Here is a 20,199-nt window from a genome sequence, read left to right as displayed (position 1 = left end):
TCTGACTCTAGGGGGCAGTGCTTATCCCCGTTTCCAAGCCAATAGAGCCAGCGTTTGTCCGTAGAAAGTTTCTGTGGTCATGTGGGCAGCACGGCTCAACACGGAACGCCTTTACCTTCCCACCGTCGTGGTACCTATTTATCTTCTTGCATTTTTACATGCTTTTGAACTGCTGGCTTGGCAGTAGCTGGGACAAGTGACACAGACACACAAACACACAAAGACATACATATATGAACCTTTATATCAACACAAAACTCCTCAAAACAAGCAGTGATAAAGAACTAACTGCTCAAAACCATCTCAAAAGTTCAGATAAAATACATCAGTCACTAACTTCTCTCAGAATGGTGGTTTTGTTTTGTTTCCATTCACAGTAAAATAGGTGCTCAATATGCTATCTGCTAGAGATGTGTAGGTTTGTCTTTTTTTGAGAGGTGTAGTCCAAAATCTTAAGTACACATACAGTGGACTCTCGACTTACAGACGGCTCCACTTACAGGCTTTTCGAGTTACAGACTTCTCTGGCCGCAAAATTTAGGCTCAACTTGCAGCCGGAGAATTGACCTACAGACTGGGAAAAAAATTCAAAATGGAACAAAAACGGACGGTTACAGGATTAATCGGTTTTCAATGCATTGTAAGTCAATGGAGCCTCGACCTACAGACTTTTCGACCTGCAGCTACCGTTCCAATACGGATTAAATCCGTAAGTCGAGGGTCCACTATACTTTTACTGGCTCTGAAACCACAGCTCCTCCCTAAAGGGAGCTGTGGCTTGCTGAAATAGCTGCTGACTGTGATAGTTAAGAGAAGAGCTGTCCAGCAGACCCTCTTTTCCTAGCTGAAAGTTCCTGCTTCCCATTTCCTCTCCCTCTGCTGTAGCTGGCTGGGTCTTCAGAGGAAAAAATCCTCTTGGATAATTCTGCAGGTGGATTTTATAACAAATCTTGCTGATCTGCCATCATAAGAAGTGCATTCTTGTTCAGTTCAGTCTGTACCTGGGCATAGCTTTTTGAAAATGAAATACAAAAAAATACATTTCTGTTTGTCAAGGAGTCCTTCAATTACATAGGAAACACTACCTTATTAGGGGGGTCTCTCTTCTTCTTTCTGACTGCTAGGCACTCAACAACATGTGTGTGTGTTGTCAGAAGGGGTTGCAAATTATGTTGTTATTTGGCGTTGGGAGCTGACTTTTAAAGAAAGCTTATTGTCTTGTTTTCCTTTTTTTTAAATTATAGGACATGGAAGAAATCACAGAAAGTTTAGGAGGAGAAGCAAGACAGGACAGTGGCCTCCAAGCAACATTTTATCTGATGCAGAGTCATTGAAGCATAGCTTAGCATCAGAGCAATTCCCTGCATCTAGTAAAAACAAGAGCAGCAGCCTAAGAGGAAAGAATGGTCGCCGAAGGACAAAACGATTTCTCTCCTATCCTCGATATGTGGAGGTTATGGTAATGGCGGACAGTCGAATGGTTGCTTACCATGGAGCAAATTTACAACACTACATTCTGACATTAATGTCCATAGTAAGTGTTAAAATCAGGCTTAGTGTAATATGCAATAGGGGCATAGTGCCATGGATTACTGTTAGGATTATGGCGTTTTTACACTGCTGGAACATCTCAGCCTGATGCTGAACTTGTGACTATTGAATAACAGGTCTGTTGGAGGAAATGTTTCTAACACTTGTTGAGAGAAGCCTTTATAGCTGCCTTCCATGTCTGTGGGTCTGAATTCCTAAGTTAAATGGAAGAGGAAGAAGGAACAGAACATTACCTCAGAGAAGGAACAAAGAAAGCCTAAAGGCTATCTAGCATAATTTGGAAGTAACTGCTTACAGATATGGTGCCATGTGTTCCCTTCCACTGCCTCCTCAGCCAGTGACCCACTCACCAGTCAGAGCATGCTCCTCTCCTCCTCCTCTTTGACTGTTGAACCAGTCCCCAGCAGGAGTGGGCAATCAGCCAAGGAGGCAGGGAAGAGATGCCCGTGCTCCTGCCAGTGACGGGTCAAACAGCTGAACAGGAGGAGGAGTGGCACACGCACGGACTGGTGAGTGGGTCATTGGCAGGGGAGGCAGTGGAAGTGAACATCTGGCACCTGTGATGCTGTGCATACTCACATCTAGACCTTGTTCCGTGCCCATCCCTACCGTTGGGTAATGAGAGTATTATGAAATTGCATCTCAAAATTTGCATATTTTGTATTTGTTGTACCAGTACTTGTATACACCTTCAACCTGTGTTTGTACATTTTTTTCCTCCATAACTTCACACACTTTATCACTTGAATTCTAACAGATTTTAGTCACCAGTGTGTTGATGCGGTAGCCTTTCTTGCCCTGACAGTTTGTCAGCCAAGGAAAGTTCTACATTGAAGTAAAAATTTATATAGTTTTTACTGGACAGATACAGATTTTTATAGTGAAAGGGGAAGGAAGTTTTGCATTCTCTGCTTCCTGTTATAATTGTCAACATAAACCTTTCATACTGTATCTTTAATGCAGGTATCTTCTATATATAAAGATCCAAGCATTGGAAATTTAATTAATATTGTTATTGTGAAATTAGCCATCGTACCTAATGAACAGGTAATTACTTTTTAAGATAATCCTAATCTCCCTCTTTTTTTTCTTTTTCTGTTTGTTATAGCCAGTGGCTGAAATCCAGTAGTAAGTTGTAACTAGAGTAGGCCCACTGAATCAGTGGAGTCAGCTCATCTGTAGGTTCCATTGATTCAATGAGCCTACTCTAGTTCTGATTTACTAGTGGATTTCAGCCAGTAATTTGCTATTATTAATAATTCCTATGAAGCACAGATGCTTTACAGTTGTGAAAAAAATTGTCATGCCCAGAGGTGTATGTTGCTAAAACTTAGATGGAATAATCAGGTAGTTGCCTTTGCAGCAAGTAACTTGTCTGACTATAACTAGCATTGTTGACAGTTCGGAAAACTCTTTACTAATATTTTAACTCCAACTTTGATTTTTAAATATCAGTCCTTTTTAGGTTTTACTTGACCTTATGTCTTCTTATGACTGATTTGCTTTCATTTTGCTGCATTGGCTGAAATCCGTATGTAGTACGTGACACATACAGAGGTGTTGACACAGCAAATCCCCACTGATTCAATAGGCTTACTCCAGTTGTGACTTGCTACGCTAAACAACAAGATTTCAGCCAGAGTTGAACAATCTTGTCTGGCAGAAAAACACCAGTTCTTCTTTCTGTGCATTTTATACCTAGGATGGTCCCTCCATATCCTACAATGCACAGACAACCCTTAAAAACTTCTGCCAATGGCAGCAAACCCAGAATCAACCGAATGAAGACCATCCAGATAAGCATGACACTGCTGTGTTGGTGACAAGGTATGTCATGGGCAGTAGTTGTGGGATTTTATCTTTTTATCTCACTAAAATAGCCGTGTGAGTGCCACATGAACTCTAATGCATGCTATAAAAATTGAGATTTTGTGGCAGATAAGTTATGTGTATGATGCAAATGGGAGCAAAGCCTTTTACAGTAATGAATGGATACCGCCATGCTGTTTAGAGTTGTTTTATATTTAAGTGGGGCTGTATGTACATTGATTGCAACTTATAATGAGCAATTTTGAGTGGGCTGGGAAGTTTGCAGTGTATGGAAGCTTCCTACACAGCAACATTGTTTAGCAATAAAGATGATGCTTTCGCTGTGCTTTCAGGGGAAAAAGAGTGTTTGGGGAAAGGATTTAAAGTCGTGGGTGGAAGTGGCTTTACGATTCCATAAACATTCATATTGCAGTTGTGATTTTATATTGTGGCTCCCACTAATAATCTATCACTTGCATTTTAGACATGTTGAATTTTGAAATCTCATTGATGAGCCAAACATGTAGTTGGGTAGGGGCTGTCCAAGTGAAAATGGGGGCTATGGGTGAGGGCATGGGGAAGCCACACGTGGAAGTTGTAATACTTACATCCAAGGCTTGCTTGCTTGATGATGGCTGTAAGTTCTAAGTCGAGAAAATTGTAGTGGGTGTTTAATTGCTGCAACTTCTAAAGGTAGTTGGTTTTTCAGCCAATCCTAATGACTTCAGATAGCAAAACCATCTGCCGTTTTTGGTGGGAAGTATAGGAGATGAATAGCAATTTAGGGATTTATGATGCAAGTACTACATAGGCTGCTGTCAATAAGAGAGAATAGTATCAGCTTCCTCCACGTCTTCAGTTCTGATCAGATCCTTATGAATGAGAAAACTAACTCTAGGATAGGGTTGAGGAATGTGTGGTTCCCCAGGTATTGCTGGATTGCAGTTTCCATGATTCCTCAGTATGTTTCCATGATCCCTCACTATCTATGCTTCTTGCGATAGTAGCTGCAGTTCAACAACTTCTGAAGGGCCACACATTTTCCTTTTCTTTTCTAGGAAATAACACAGCTTGGATTTGCCTCTCGAGCACATTGCCTCTCAAGCACATTCAACTGCTGCTTCATTAATGTTACAATTTTTAGGTAGCTACTAGTTACGACCAATGCATGTTTCTCAGTTTGACCCAGGAGGACCTTGTGAAGTTTTATTTATTTATTGCACTTATATGCCGCCTATCTAGACATTGTCTACTCTAGGCGGCTCACAACAGACAAGATAAAAACAATTATTATACAGTGGTGCCTCGCACAGCGAGGGTTAATCCGTTCCGGATTAACCCTCGCTATGGGAAACATCGCTCAACGGAACAAAAAAACCCATTAAAACGCATTAAACTTGGTTTAATGCGTTCCAGTGGGCCCTAAACTTACCGTTGAGCGAAGCTTCTCCATAGGGGCGGCCATTTTCGCGCCCTCGGTAAGCGAGGGCACAGCGGGAAAAGTTGCGGCGGCCATTTTGGAACCATCGGTCAGCTGTTCTCCCCCGCTTCATTGTGCGAAAATCGCTAAGCGAATCGCTTGGCGATCGTCGCACAGCGAAAAAACGCCATAGGGGCCATTGCTGAGCGAACGCTCCAGCGATGGCCTGGACCCCCTCGCTATGCGAATTCATCGCTCAACGGAGCTATCGCTAAGCGAGGCACGACTGTATAATAACAGTATGTTATAATAATACTCTGTAATAACATATAATAACATTTTTCAGTGAAACGTCCCTACAGATGATCATTCATGTCTCAGGAAGACTTTGTTTATCATGCTGGAGAACATTTCGGTATAGAATAATAAGTCCTTCAATAATTGATTGAAAAATACAAATTAGATTTTGCATTTGCTTTTTAATCTGTGATTAACTGTCTTGTGCCTGTGGAACTGGGCAGGCTATATATAGAAGCAGCCTGACAAATAAATAAACCTAGAGCAGAGTAGTTAAATGGTGTCTATTTATTATTGTTTTTTAAATAGTAACTTGCACAGAAATTAAAAGCATCAAGTCTGGTTTTTTCTTTCAGACAGGATATTTGCAGAGCTCATGACAAATGTGATACTTTAGGTAAGCCTAATCTCTTTTTTCCCTACTCTTAGTCAACTTGTAGATGTTCTTGACAGTATATTGTGTTCCTTTACTTAAATAGCAAACTCTCTTTTTCTGTTGTTCTGCTTTTGATTTCTTAGGTCTGGCAGAATTGGGTACAGTCTGTGATCCATATCGGAGCTGTTCAATTAGTGAAGACAGTGGACTAAGTACTGCTTTTACGATTGCACATGAACTTGGCCATGTGTATGTTCTGTAAAATTACCAATATATTTAAAATATGTATTACAACCTACAGCTGACCGTAAATTGTATGCTTAAAAGAACACACATGCACTCACCTTTATATATGGAGTACCAGCATTGGCTTGGATCCTCTTTTGTGTCCCTGTAAACAAAAATTATTTATTATTATTATTTATTTAATTTATACCCCACCTATCTGGACTACCAGACCACTCTTAAAAAGGTTTAAATTGTTCACAGAGCAGGGGCTTTCATCCCCTCCCCCAACAGCTGATGGTGATGGTTTCTAGGAATTGCAGTTCAAGAACATCTGGGTTACCCAATGTTGGGAACCACTGTGCTAGACCAGTGGTTCTTAACCTTGGTTTACTCAGGTGTTTTTGAACTGCAACTCCCAGAAACCCCAGCCAGCACAGCTGCTGGTGAAAGCTTCTGGGAGTTGCAGTCCAAAAACACCAGCGTAACCCAAGGTTAAGAACTACTGTGCTAGATCATCACTGATTTGCTAAATCCCTTAGAATTTTTTAATCTTTCCTTTGTGTGAAGTACTGATTGAAACTGTGGCTACAAGTGATTTCTTTCTTGATCAGCACTACACACAAAACAAATAAAATATTTAAAAATTTTTTTTAATCTGAGCGATTCAGCACATCAGTGATGCTCTAGGTTTTGTTTTATGTCTCTTCCCAGTTGATTCTGCTATACATATTTTGCTGGAAGACACAAAGTGAGTGAGTGAGCATGTCTGGGATATATGCAGTTTAACGAACACCTTGCAAATGGCATATCACTTATCTTCCTGACCCAACCGACCCTATGTAGACTGTACCAGACTACATCCAAAGAGCCAGTCTAGACATTTCCCTTACTTTCCTCTCAAATTTCCATTTTGAACAGCTATTTTTAGGTCTGTAGATTGCCAGAACCTAACAGGTAAAACAATGAAGAGGAAAGATAGTTCTTCTAAAATTAGTAAGAATTAAAGTTATAGTCTTTAACCAGGTGCCTTGAAGGCTGAAATGTTTAGCTTTGTTTTGTTTTGTTTTTTGAATTGCTGATTTTTCCCATTTTTATTTGCCATTCTAATGGCAATTCCCAGAGATCAGGGTCTGCCTGCATTTAACAAACTTTGTTCAGTTCATTAGAAGTGGCTTCATGGGGTTACAGGCAGCTCTAAACAGGAAACTCCTTTTTGCTATTTTAGCAGGGGGCAAAGTTTGTTCACTGAAGGAAAGCTTAAATGGAAACATACACTCACCAACCTTTAAATTTAGGATCACATCAGGTCACTTCCTCTCTTCTACTTCAAGTAGCACAGCAGCTTAAGCTGCTCCATCTCTGTGGTATATTTTCAACATTCTTCAGTATATCATGTGGTGTAAAACTTAAATGGACATTTTTAAAAAATATATTGATAATGGTGCTTGATGCCATTTAATAAATGTACTACATTCAAAAGAGGAGCCAATTGGAGTATGATGGTCCCAGAGACTAACTCTGTCTGGTAGAAGGACAACAGCAGTCATGTCAGCCATGGATGGCTAGATTCAATTAACATTTAGAAAACACTGCCACAAGGATGTTATACTTAGACATGTAGTTCAGTTTGCTCTCGCTAATTAGTAAGGATGAGCAGTCAGAAGGCTGATTACCCTGAAAATGAATTGGGGCTCTGGAAGATTCCCATTCAAAAGGAACTTCAGTGTTCAGAATAACTGAAACTAATCTTAAAAGGTAAGATGGTGGGACCTGGTGATATAAGCACCGAAAAAGCTTCTGCACGATGATGATGTAATCTCCAGAAAAGCTAGTCTAAACAGCCATGTTTTCAAGGATTGTTTGAAAGTTCCCAGTGAGAGGGCCAGGCAAATGTCAGATGGGAGATTATTCCAGAGATTGGGCGGGGGGGGGATTACCAAGAAGGCCCAGTTTCTGATCTTCACTTTCGGGGCCTCTATTGGGGTCCGTGCTCTCAACCGCCCAGCCCAGGAAGATCAAGTAGGTCAGCCAGATCTCACTGGAAGGAGGCATTCTGCCAAGTATCGAGGTCCCTTTTATGTTGACATAGAGAGCATTGCAGTAGTCTAATCTCGAGACTACCAGTGCATTGACCCATGTGGTGAGAGACCCAGTGTCCAGATAGGGACACAGCTGGGCGATCCACCTTAGGTGGAAAAATGTGGAACAGATCACAGACATTACCTGGGACTCCATTTATAGCACTGACTCCAGAGGTGCGCCCAAACTGTGAACCTCATACTTATAGAGAGTGTTCCCCCAAAATAAAGAGAGGCACCCAAATGCAGATACTATGGGCACCCATCCACAGGATATCCATCTTGTCTGGGTTCAACCTCGGTCTGTTACCTTCATCCACCTGGGCATGGCAGGCGCTCAAGAGATGGGATGGCATCCACTATAGGTGGAAGGAGAGATAGAGCTGGGTGTCATCCATATATCGGTGACATGAATCTCCAAAACTCCTGATGCCCTCCCCAAGGGGCTTCATATAGATATTAAATAGCACTCCCCAAAACCATGGCAGCACAGCTAGTAGTGAAGGCTTCTTGCAATCCAAGAACACCCAGATTACCCAAGGCTGGGAACCACTGTGTAAGTGTTAAATACATTGTTTTGTATTGCACTATTCACAGGCATTCCATTGTGAACATTTTAAGAGTAATCATAATATAAATCTTCTGTGTTAAAAATACTACTTATGGTATACTGTATCTGGTTATCCACATTCTTCCTTCAAGGAAAAGGTCACTAATGTACCTCTCCCCATGAGAATTAACTTTCCCCAAGTGAGTCCTAACCTTGGCATTTCAGACGTTTCTCAAAAATTCCTGGACATTCCTAGTCAACACAACCAATGAGTGGTTTCTGGAAGCCATTATTCAGTGACATCGGGAGTCTCACACTTGGTAACCAGAACTGGCCATTATGACCTGTATAACTCATGGAAGTGTAAGGTCAGGGGGGCAGTGCAACTTTTTATTAAGATTATTTTCAGGCTCAGGTTCTGCTGATGAACTGCATTTGGAAGTGTCAAAGGATTTACTGGTTGCAGGTATCTTTAATCTTGTTGGATGTGCAGGGGACTTTCTTTGTGAATGATAAGAGGAGATCCTGTGCCGGGACCCATATCTTTACCCAATAGTTTTCATGTTGGAACCACCATCCATAGCTAATGATTGTATTACAAGATTTGTAGTCTAACTGGAGAAAAGTCAATTCCAACATGATAAAAAGAACACCTTTTGAAGAAGCACATGTTCTATGAGCAGTCCATGGTAATGACACCCGTCTTTCTCTGTAAACCCCCTGTTTACTTTAACATTAAGTAGTTAATTAAAGAATTGATATTGCCAATTCAATGAATGAAACAGTTGCAGTTTTAAACTCATTAATTAAACCAGCCAATTGATTCCCCCATTTCTAGCAGTAAACAGTAGTGAATGAATTTCCAGTTCTAAGCACTGGCCTCACCTCTGGCAAGACTTATTTGCCCCTCTCCCAGAAGTCCACTAGACAGGGAGGAAGACTGGGGAGGGAAGAATGGAAAGGGGTGGCATTAGAAATGGAGAGAGAAAAAATCTGTGGTCCTAATCATGATTAGCTCTAGCCCTTCCACCTCTGGCACATGGCCCACAGCACACATGGCTGACCATCTCTTTCTACTGTCCTTGCTGGTAGGCCATGACTTTTCCTTCTAGGAAGCTTTTAATAAGTAACTGCTGAGGAAGAGTTTTAATGGGGGAGTTGTCTTTTTTGTATTTTAAAGGAGGTTTTATCGAGTACTTTTTAATAATTAAAATATTTTTAACATTTTAATTGATTGTCTTTTTACTTTTAAGTAAATTTACTTTTAAGTAAATTGATTTACTTAAAAAATTATTTAATTATTCATTTTTTTTGCTGTCAGCTTGGCTAGCTCATTCCTTAAGCTCTTTTAAATCTCCTTGCTTTTATCAAGGGAGTTAAGGACATGCATAACTCCCCTCTACTCTTATTTAATGACGATAATATTTGGTAAGGTTGTATACTTTATTACGTTCTTTTAAAAATCTTTGCTAACATGGTGGCCAATAATCTGTCTCTATAGATTTAACATGCCTCATGATGACAACAATAAGTGCAAAGAAGATGGAGGAAAAAACCAACAGCATGTTATGGCTCCTACTCTGAATTATAATACCAACCCTTGGATGTGGTCAAAATGCAGTCGAAAATATATCACAGAATTTTTAGAGTAAGGCCTCTATAATTTTTTCCCTTTTTAAAAGAAATACATTTCAAAACAGTTTTGGGCAGAGTCTTGCAAGAATATGGCATGCAAATTAATGGATAAAAATTACATTCAGAGGTTGAAACATTTTTAAAAATTAATTTTTAAATTAAATTTAAGTGTCTGTAGGTCTGGGTCTGTCAGGTAGATCTTCCCGAATGGAAAATGATGGGATTTGTAGTTGGAAAAATCAAAACAATCTCATTCCTGGTAATTCCTAAGTAGCCTAAACACCATTTGAAGATTTTGCAATTACTTCCAACACTGGAAATAAATGTAATGCTTTTCTTTCTAGCACTGGTTATGGCGAGTGTTTGCTTGATGAACCTTCATCAAGAACGTACACTTTGCCTCAACAACTTCCAGGATACATGTATGATGTCAATAAGCAGTGTGAGTTAATATTTGGGCCTGGTGCAAAGGTTTGTCCCTATATGGTAAGACGCTTTTCTTTCCTTCTTTCTTTAATTATTTGGTTTACTTAAAGAGGAAAAGCAAATCAGTTTATCAAATCAAAATATTACTAGTGAAAATTTTTACATCCTTTCTGTTTGGATTCAAAACTTCTAATTTCCAATATCAGATTCTCAAATATCTCTGAATAATTTTGCACACCGCTTGCTCAAAGATATGAGACCTACTTCTCTAGTGGTCTCTCATATGAGCATAAGCAGGTGGGTAGGACCAACCTTCTGTAACAATCTCACTAATCAGCACCCTCCACTCTTGGTCGGTGCAGATCATATAGGAAGCATCTGTGTAATCAGCCATATCCATGTGTCCAAAATAGTCACATACATAGTATGAAGCCATGAGAGAGAGTACTGTGGCAGAGTATTGATTGTTATCTTTGAAGAAACATGGAAAGGCAGTCTATTTGACCAACAACTTATTTATGCAGGAAATATTAGAAATTAATGTAGCTTTCAAGGAATGAGCACAATATCCCAGTATTTCACTATAAAGTCAGTTAATTGGATATCTGAAGAGGTAGATAGGTTTTCAGAAATTCTCAATTGCATAGGGTTTTTTAAAAAGTTCATTTAGGATATCTATCGATCGATCGATCGATCGGGTATGTGTGTATATATATATATATATATATATATATATATATATAGAGAGAGAGAGAGAGAGAGAGAGAGAGAGAGAGAGAGAGAGAGAGAGAGAGAGAGAGAGAGAGAGAGCCTATCTATCTATCTATCTATCTATCTATCTATATAGAGCCTATGGATGGATGGATGGATGGATGGATAGATAGAGAGAGAGAGAGAGAGAGAGAGAGAGAGAGAGAGAGAGAGAGAGAGAGAGAGATCAGCAGAGAAATGGGGACATATGCATAAGTTGCCAGCCTGCAGGAGCTGGCTGCCTCTCAAGATGGGGTAGGAGCAGTCGGAACGGGACAGGGGGGTGTTAAATTGCTAGAAGGTTTGTTGGTTCAGGAAAGTTTGGGTTCTCTAGTTTGGATGAACACGAACCAATCCAAATCAATGACTTAGTGACTTTTGATGAACTTCATTGTTAGCTTTGTGCCCATCTCTACTAACAATCATGAGATTGCCAATATCAAGGTAATGACCAAGTGTTGTTGTTTTTTATATGGGAAAGACAGCTTGATTAGTATCATGTTAACCACTAGAAACTGATAATTAACCAGAGGAGCCACAGACAACATGCTGACTGACTTTAATGTCCTAGATTACTGCAATGGGCTCTATATGGGGCTTCCATTGGAAAGTGTTCCAAAACTCCAGTGGGTCCAAAATACTGCATCCAGATTGCTAACTGGGACTGGTTACAAAGAACAGATAACTCCCCTGTTAAAGCAGCTCCAATCTGTTTTGTGGCATAATTCAAAGCGCTGGTTTTATCCTATAAAACCCTAAACAGCTTAGCTCAAAATGAGAGATTGGATATTTATATTCATATCCCTGGAGATCAGCACTATAGGTGCCTGGAAAGTTCAATCTCTCACCCCTCCCCAAGCCAGCAGGTCCAATTACTGGTCGTCACACAGTGCGTGGGGCTGCCATCATTCCTGTTGTGCCAGTTGTGCAGGTAGCCCAGCCTGCCTACGCAGCTGACCACTCACCAGCTGAGCAGGGAGACTTATCATCCCGCCTCCTCACCAGAGTGGTCAGTTGTGTGGGACCAGGCTACTTCCCGTTGTGCAATTGGTGCAACAGGAATGATATTGGATGCACCCTCTGAGCAGCAACCGGTAATTGGAACTCCCAGTTCTGGCAGGAGGGACTTTCCAAGCCCCTGTGGTACAAATATTCGTATTTGCATCCCCAGGGATACAAATACGAATATCCCATCTCTAGTCCAAGCTAGCTAAAAGAATGTGTCTTCTTCTACGATCCTGCCCAGGCATAAGACCATCAGGGAGGCCCTTTTTCAGTCTCTCCACCTTCACAGGTCCATTTGGTGGGGGACACGGGAGCAGGCCTTCTCTGTTGCTGCTCCCAGACTCTGGTACTCTATCCCACAGGAAGCTAGGGTGGCTCCATCATTGTTGTCCTTCCACAAGCAGCAGTAAAAGACCTTTCTCTTTAGGTAGGCTTTTCCTTAATGACCGATGGCCTGAGAAAGGTTTTTAATGGGTTGTTCTGCTCTGTTGTTTTAAATGTAATATTGATCTTTTTAACCATTTTAATATAATAACTTGTTCAATTCTTTTTAAATATTTGTATACATTTTGTGTTTAGCTTTAAATTATTGTCTTTTTAATGATGTAAGCTGCCTTGAGTCCTCTTTAAGGAAAAAAGGTGGGGTAAATAAATAAATAAATGTAACATAATTATCTTCAGTTGTAGAATTGTTTTTATCAACATATCATGTGCTAAACTGCCATTGGCAGTCTGTCTCTCATACACCATTTGTCAGGCTGTGGGGTGTAGGTGAATAGTTCTAGAGGCTTAGAACCATAATGCTTTGGGGGATTGTATCCATATGGTGTTATTTATTTACTTTTTACAAAAAGTTGTGCTTTTAGCACTGCTGACAGATTACTCAACTTCTAATTGACCAACCCCTCATTTAGCAAGATGTTTTCATTTTACATTAGTCTCTGATTAACTATAAAAAATACATCAGAGAGATGGAAGCAACTGAAAGGGCTAACGTTACAGATTAACTGTTTATATAACTTAACAACATAGCTGTACAGATGTCAATGCAGAAATAAGCCCTGCTAAATTCAGGGAGACTACTCCTCCACCTCCCAAATAAGTACGTATAGAACTGCAGCCTAATTTGTCACTCAATAGAGGTCTTTTATGTTATTTATAGGACCACAGTTGTACTGTATATAATCATTCTAAACCAAGGACCATTAGAGGGAAATCAATGTGATTCTAGAGAGCCATGGCTTATCTGTGTAGCTAAACAATAAAAAAGGTGGAATGGAACATAGACTAAAGTTGGACAGTGTTGTTTTTTGAAGTAGAACTCCCAGGATATCTACTAACCATGCTGAGCGAGGTATTCTGTGAGCTGAGGTACAAAAAAAAATGAACATTTTCCATCTCAAAGCCAATCACACTGAAAATTGATGTTAATGATATGTTTTTTTTCTGCTTGCAATAAGAAATTCTTTGTTGGAAATGATATTACAGAGTTTAGAAGGATTCAGTTTTGAGGCCATTATATTATTTTCTTGTTTCTGAACCTTTATGTAATAGGACTGTAGCCTTCTCAAGCTTTTCTTAATGATCTCAAAAACCTAGGTGCTTTTACAGTAGTAATGATTGCCTGAAATAGAGGAAATGGCCTTAGAAAAAGGGAACATACAGAGAGAACCTTGCTAGAAAATGAGGGAAGCATCTTATATCAATGATGTGGCCATGTTTCGGACAGTCAAAATTGGCCCCAATCAGAGCAGATCCATTGAAGTCAACTGGGCTTACGTGAGTGGTGGCTAACAAGTCTCCTTCATTTTACTCAGTCTGTTTGAGCCTAACACTGAATTTAGTTCACAGTATCCTTGTTGTCCAGGACTCCTCATTTTTAGTTCAGCATATTTCGATGGGAGATGTTCAACTAGTTTTCATAATATGACTTCCAGGCATTTTGTATGGGCTAAGACTGAGCCACTAACCCATCTGCAACTCCTGGATAAGGCATTTAGGCAGACTGCTTTTACATCTGCAGCTTTAGACAAAACCCCTTCCTCTATTTTATTGCTTTCCATTGTTTACACTTCCTTTCTCAGTGATGGTAATAACACCAGGGAAATAACCTAAAATATATGTGCAGCCTGTAGCATATGTTAGAATGGCTGTTCAGTAATACTGAGACCATTTGAAATCACTTAAGCAGAAGCAGTGCAGAAGACTCTGGTGCATCAATGCTGATGGAGCCCATAAAGGATGTCGCACGCAGCACACGCCGTGGGCGGATGGGACGGAATGTGGCCCAGGAAAGGTTTGTTGTTGGCACTTCTGTTGTTTCTTGCATCCCACCCACCACCACGCAGACAGATGAGCCATTGTTACAGTGGTCTCAGTCCAGGGAATAGAGAGTCAGTCACTCAATGAATTTTTGTAGGAAGAGGTTTGAAAAATTGTGGCGTCACAGTTCACATACTACATCTCGCCTACCTGCCCGTTCTAAAAGCCATCCGATTGCTTGTTTACATTCGTCCTTTACTGAGAAAAAGCCCAAGATGGATAACAGCTTGCAACAAAATACAGTAGAGCATGTGGAACATTGTTGAGCTTATTATAGTTAATAAAATGCAATAAAAGTATCAGCAAATAAACAAAGCACTTGGTTGTTGTGGGTTTTTCGGGCTCTTTGGCCATGTTCTGAAGGTTGTTCTTCCTAACGTTTCACCAGTTTCTGTGGCCATGGGCATCTTCAGAGGACAGCACCGTGAAAGCCTTCATGAAAACAAAGCACTCGCCTGTTTCCTGGAGGTTTTCACAGATAAATGCATTGGCCCCTGAATGATGGCAGAGATGGGCCCAGCAAGACAAAGTAAACTCAAACCACCTTATATTTATTTTAATCTAAATCATTGTTTCCCAAAGGGTCACAAAGTGTTTTCTGGGGGGACAGGTTTGTGTCTTGCCTTATATGTGGTATAGCCCTTCTTAAATAATTTCTTCCTTGACAATTTGGAGCAGGATATTAACAGTTAGTGTGTATGAATGTGTGTGAGAAACAGGCCCTTTGGGGGAGAGAGAACCCCAGCTTTCTGAAAGGGAGGGCTTTACCCCATCAAAAATGCCTTTTTATGCAAACGGGGGGGGGGGTGTGGAATCGTAGTTTACTTGGCTTTTATAAAAGGGGTTGTGACTCAAAAACGGTTGGGGACCACTGATTTAAACTCATTTAATTTTTTTGCAGACCAGAGGTGTAGCCAGGGAAATGGGGTTTGTGCACCCAGGGAATTCAGTTCCAGTATTTAGGTTTGTATTGTGTAATCCATCTGATTGTTGTGATACCTACAGCCTGATCCTGCTTCTTTGCCCATCTACCTTTACTTAGACATATACAGTGGACCCTCGACTTACAGACGGCTCGACTTACAGACGGCTCGACTTACAGACTTCTCTGGCTGCAAAATTTAGATTCGACTTGCAGCCAGAGAATCGACTTACAGACCAGAAAAAAAACCAAAATGGAATAAAAATAGAATAAAAACCACTGGTTATGGGATTAATCGGTTTTCAGTGCATTGTAGGTCAATGGAGATTCGACTTACAGACTTTTCGACTTGCAGCCACCATTCCAATACGGATTAATTCCTTAAGTAGAGGGTCCACTGTATTTTGAAAGGGGTTTTTAAAATTAAAAAATGCAAAAGTGATATGGAATAGATACAGATAGATTTCCAGTCCCTAAGCTTCAAGTGCTCATGATTATCATTCAGTTTCTTCCATACAATCGGATGGGTTGCACAATACAAATCTAAATACTGGAACTGAATTCCCCAGGTTGGAGAATGTCTTTTTAAATGTCTTCCATAGCTTGCAGGCAAACTGTGCTGAGAGACTAAGACTTTGCTTCAGGTTTTCCTGTTTTAAAGCCTATGGCATACAGAGCAGCCAAGAGTCCTTGTGGAGGTAACATATTTGTAGATTCCAAAGTGTTTAGTTTGAAGGATCTTTTGGATGTCATTAACTCAAAAGGTCACTGTAAATAGGAAGTAACAGCAGCACTTTTGAACACCTAAAAGCCCCAAGAAAACTTGACAAAAAGAAGCATTATAGACAAATAAAACATTATATACTCTAATCCTTTTTCCTAACTCAGATGTGCTCATGTTGGTGTTCAATGAATGTTCAGTGATAGCATAGAGTTGTATATCATAAAATTCAGTGTCAGACAAATGGCTAAATCCAACTGTTGCTCCTATCAAGAGCAGACCCACAGAATGCCATTTCCCAAGTCATTACAAGATTCAGTGGGTCTACTTTAGGCAGGAGTAACAATTAGATTAAACCCTGGCTTTCGAGGGCAAAAATGTTGGTCATGTTCAGTTACTTTTATTTTGTGTTGGCCTATTACTGATTGATAAACAAGGTCCTTATAAGTTCCAAGCTCCACATGTGCGACTGTGTTTGACTTCATACCATGAGGACAAAGAGCTCAGCTGTGTGATGCAGTGATTGTTGACAATTGTCGGTGGATTGTTCAGATGAATCTTCCGCCTCTAACTGTTGGTTCTAATTTATGTAAAACATATTTTCTTGTTCAAGGTCTGCAAACTTGCAAGCAAAACGATATCTTCTAGAGATGGGGGTATTCGTATATGAATATGAATGTCCCCACACAGCTGGACTTAACGAGGGTCGAGCCCCCTGGGCCAGACTGTCCACTCATGTATCCCACGGTGATGGCACCCCTATTCATCCTTCCAGTCGTGCCCAGAGCCCTGCTCTCTTATTCCACTGGCCACTCAGAATCCATGCAGGGAAACCCGTCCTTCCTCTCCCTGCCTGGAGTGGCCAGCAGAGCTGGAAGAAAGCGGCACTCCATGTACAATTGGAAGGATGAGCAGTACTGCCACAGGATGCGTGAGTGTATGGTCTGGCCCTGGGTGGGGCGGACCCTTGTTAAATCCAGCTGTACGGGGATATTCATAATCATATATGAGTACTTCCATCTCTAATCTCTTCTCTGGTAACCATGATTGCTATTTCAATATTTTTGTTGCACACTGCAGCTGTTGTTCCTTTGGGAGAGCATTGCCTGTACTGAAGCCGTGTCTGTCTATATGACAGCTGCAGAGCATATATTCCACTGCAGGAGTTTATTATAGGGATTGATCCTGATATTTTTAAAGTTGCAGAACTTCCCCTTCACTGGGAGAAGACGTGGCCACTCAATATCTTTTAAGAACAGATTGTGCCTAATTCACCTAAGTGGGTGGCATTAGAGATTCAAATTCACTCTAAACATAAAATCCTTCTTTTTAGATTGCCCAGGACTCTTTGTGATATCTACAGCCTATATTCAAAAGTGCTTTCAGCATGTCTGCTCTGCTATTGTGTTTTTTCTACTGACACATAATGACAGCTAACCTGTAATCAGAAAATCAGACAGGCCACTTCCCTTGGAAGCTGTCAGAATTTGGGCTTCTTGCTTAGGATCAGTAAGTACATGGGAGCGACACAATGGCTCCGGGAATTGTCTCTCTGCTCGCCTCAACAGTTTGCATGCCCTTCATTGTTCAGGGCACTGGTTCGCAAGCTTGGGTCTCCAGGTGTTCTTGGATCAAAACTCCCAGAAGCCTTCACTACTAGCTATGCTGGCCAGGATTTCTGGGAGTTGTAGACCAAGACCATCTGGGCACCCAAATTTGAGAAGCACTGGTCTAGGAAGTCTGAGCTCTTCAAACCTACATGTAGAAGAAACTTGTCAACATGTAACCAACCATGACAAATTCATGTTCCAGTTCAGACACTAAGCATTAAGCTGAGGTGGGCAAATGACACCCAGATGTTGAACTGCAGCTCCCATGATCTGTCATCATTAGCTGTGCTGGCAAGAACTAACAGGAATTGCAGTTCAAACAACATCTGGGACCCCCATTGTCTAGGCCCATGTGAATAATCCTGCACAGACATCAATATGATGTAGTTCCCCCTCCCCTCTTTCTTTCTTTTTTGCCAGAGAACATAGTTAGAGGCATCTGTTTCCACTTTTTAAACAAACTACAGTTCCCTGTGATGTCTGAATGTAGGAAGCATGGTATCAGAATTATGATAAACGATGGTATCGGAACGAATCAGAATCTGTAAATATCTGTTTATCTTGGCTCATTCTTGCTAACCATAGTTTAAAGAAAGAGCTGTAATTTGGATATAAGTAAAAGCAGGTGCTTCCGATCTTCTCAAATAATCTTGAAACTGATATAGAGTTATTCACATACAGGGAAAGATTGTAGTGGTTTCCCCATTAGATATGAACCAGACCAGTCTTTCCCCTCTCTCAGATTACTGTTCTATGTAATCCTAGAAAGAAGGAGACTCTCCTCAAGTGTCTGGTGTTTTAAAAATAATTTAAGTCAATTAAATTGCCTGATTTCATCACCATGAATGTTCTTTTTTGCTTTGATCAAACATCCAAGGGTTACCATGGAATTCTGTGGCCTGCTTTAAACATTAAATGTTGAAGTGTAAGATATTTTGGTGGAGGGAGTCATTCTCGTTCTGAATTTTATCCCTTCAATTTTTGGTCAAACGCCCAAACAATGCTATCAAGATTCCAAAATTATTTGATTGTTTCAACATTTGTCTTTATCATTAAAGTGTATGTCCCAAGAACAATCCTAAATAGAAGCCAGCACCAAGCTGTAAAACCTGAGCAGACAGCACATAAGGAACTTGAAGTAGATCCCTCAGAAAAAAAAAAGGACAATGGAAATATCTGAAAGTACTAAAACAAATCTTAGAATTAAGAAGCCTTGAACTGGGACTGAAAATACTGTAAAAGAGGCAAAAGCAGAGCCTCTTTGGGAGGGCATTCGGAAAGATGGAATGCCATCACTGAAGAAGTGCTCATCTCAGTTAGCACTTCATCTGATGAAGGCATCTGAAGGGGAAATAGATGGGTAACCAAAACAGTAGCAAAGCACTGATATGAGAGTGGCATGGTATGTTCTGCATTTTCTTTTCACTTCTGCTTCATTCTTCACAGCTTTTGACATCTGGGTTTCTCTTTAACATCTTTACCATTGCTTCTTTGAAGTGGTGTGTGCTGTTTGTGCATTGCAGATGCATGGAGAGTGTCTCTAAGGTACCTGGTCCTTCATGCTGTCTCCCAAGCATGAAGAACTGGGTCATTGTACAAATTGTATCAGGTCTGGAGGCAATAAATTACCATTCTGCCTTTTTGGGGGGGGCGGGGGCGCTGCTAAGCTTCCTTCTCATAGAGTCTGTCCAACAGCATGTCTGCCATAATCTTCTTTTCAGAGAGGCTTTAGATGATATGTAAAAGCTGAGCTTTTTCCCCATTAAACAGTTATTCTGAACTGCGGCGAAGGGAGAAATTGGTTGTGTAAATAGAGCATGCAGATTCGTTACACCTTATAAAATCTAATGCATGTATAATTTTGTTAACACTCATTCTTTGCCATGCAACTGTTTGGTGCACTAGAGCAGCATCTTGATTAATATTGACATTGAAAACTCTAGTGCTGGGAAGGTATTAGAAGCCTCTGTATCTTTCAAATTCTGAAACAAGAGCCGTCAATCTTGCTTATTAAACTGCACTCCGGGATACTTAAAAAATTAATCTTGCAAAGTGAGAGAACATTTGTTCTATTTAAACTATCAGAGTAATCTCATTTCTCTTTATCACTCATATAATATTGCTTATTTGATCTGGATTACTCGTTGCAAGTGGTTGGGAAAGACCTTTTTCACTTGTATATTTATCTTCATTTGCCTTTTTCATTGCATTTAAGAAGTTGTAGAGTAGAGGAGAGACTGCTTTTTAACAAGAAAAACAATTAATAATTATGTTTATCGGAGAGAGGTGGTATCCCAGAAATAAAACAAATACAATCATTAAAACAGTATAATGAAAGTACAGTGGTTAATTAATACTTATATGTAGCTGCCCAAAACAAGGCCATACTTTCCACCTAGCCTTTAGTGATGCAAGCTAAGACAAATTTTTTGCAAAGGATGTTAACCCATAATTTTTTAAAAAACAATCAGCATCATCAAAAAATGTTAGAATCCAAAT

The 20,199-nt window shown here is 40.3% G+C and overlaps 1 protein-coding gene across 5 annotated transcripts in view; it reads left to right on the top strand.

Annotated features, from left to right (window-relative positions):
- ADAMTS9 (ADAM metallopeptidase with thrombospondin type 1 motif 9) overlaps positions 1–20,199 on the top strand; it is a 151,537-nt gene that overhangs the window by 22,205 nt on the left and 109,133 nt on the right. For 3 of the 5 annotated variants that reach the window (XM_072989362.2, XM_072989364.2, XM_072989365.2), the window contains 8 exons: positions 1,245–1,534; positions 2,515–2,598; positions 3,254–3,378; positions 5,434–5,474; positions 5,597–5,702; positions 9,811–9,957; positions 10,289–10,430; positions 14,314–14,421. In XM_072989362.2, the coding sequence (XP_072845463.2) occupies positions 1,245–1,534; positions 2,515–2,598; positions 3,254–3,378; positions 5,434–5,474; positions 5,597–5,702; positions 9,811–9,957; positions 10,289–10,430; positions 14,314–14,421 (1,043 nt within the window). The remainder of the gene's footprint in view (positions 1–1,244; positions 1,535–2,514; positions 2,599–3,253; positions 3,379–5,433; positions 5,475–5,596; positions 5,703–9,810; positions 9,958–10,288; positions 10,431–14,313; positions 14,422–20,199) is intronic. The other 2 variants (XM_078388842.1, XM_072989363.2) reach the window with 1 other exon arrangement.

The sequence above is a fragment of the Pogona vitticeps genome, chromosome 2 (assembly GCF_051106095.1).
Source record: "Pogona vitticeps strain Pit_001003342236 chromosome 2, PviZW2.1, whole genome shotgun sequence".
Taxonomy (NCBI): Eukaryota; Metazoa; Chordata; class Lepidosauria; order Squamata; family Agamidae; genus Pogona; species Pogona vitticeps.
This window is presented reverse-complemented; position numbering and strand designations above follow the sequence as displayed.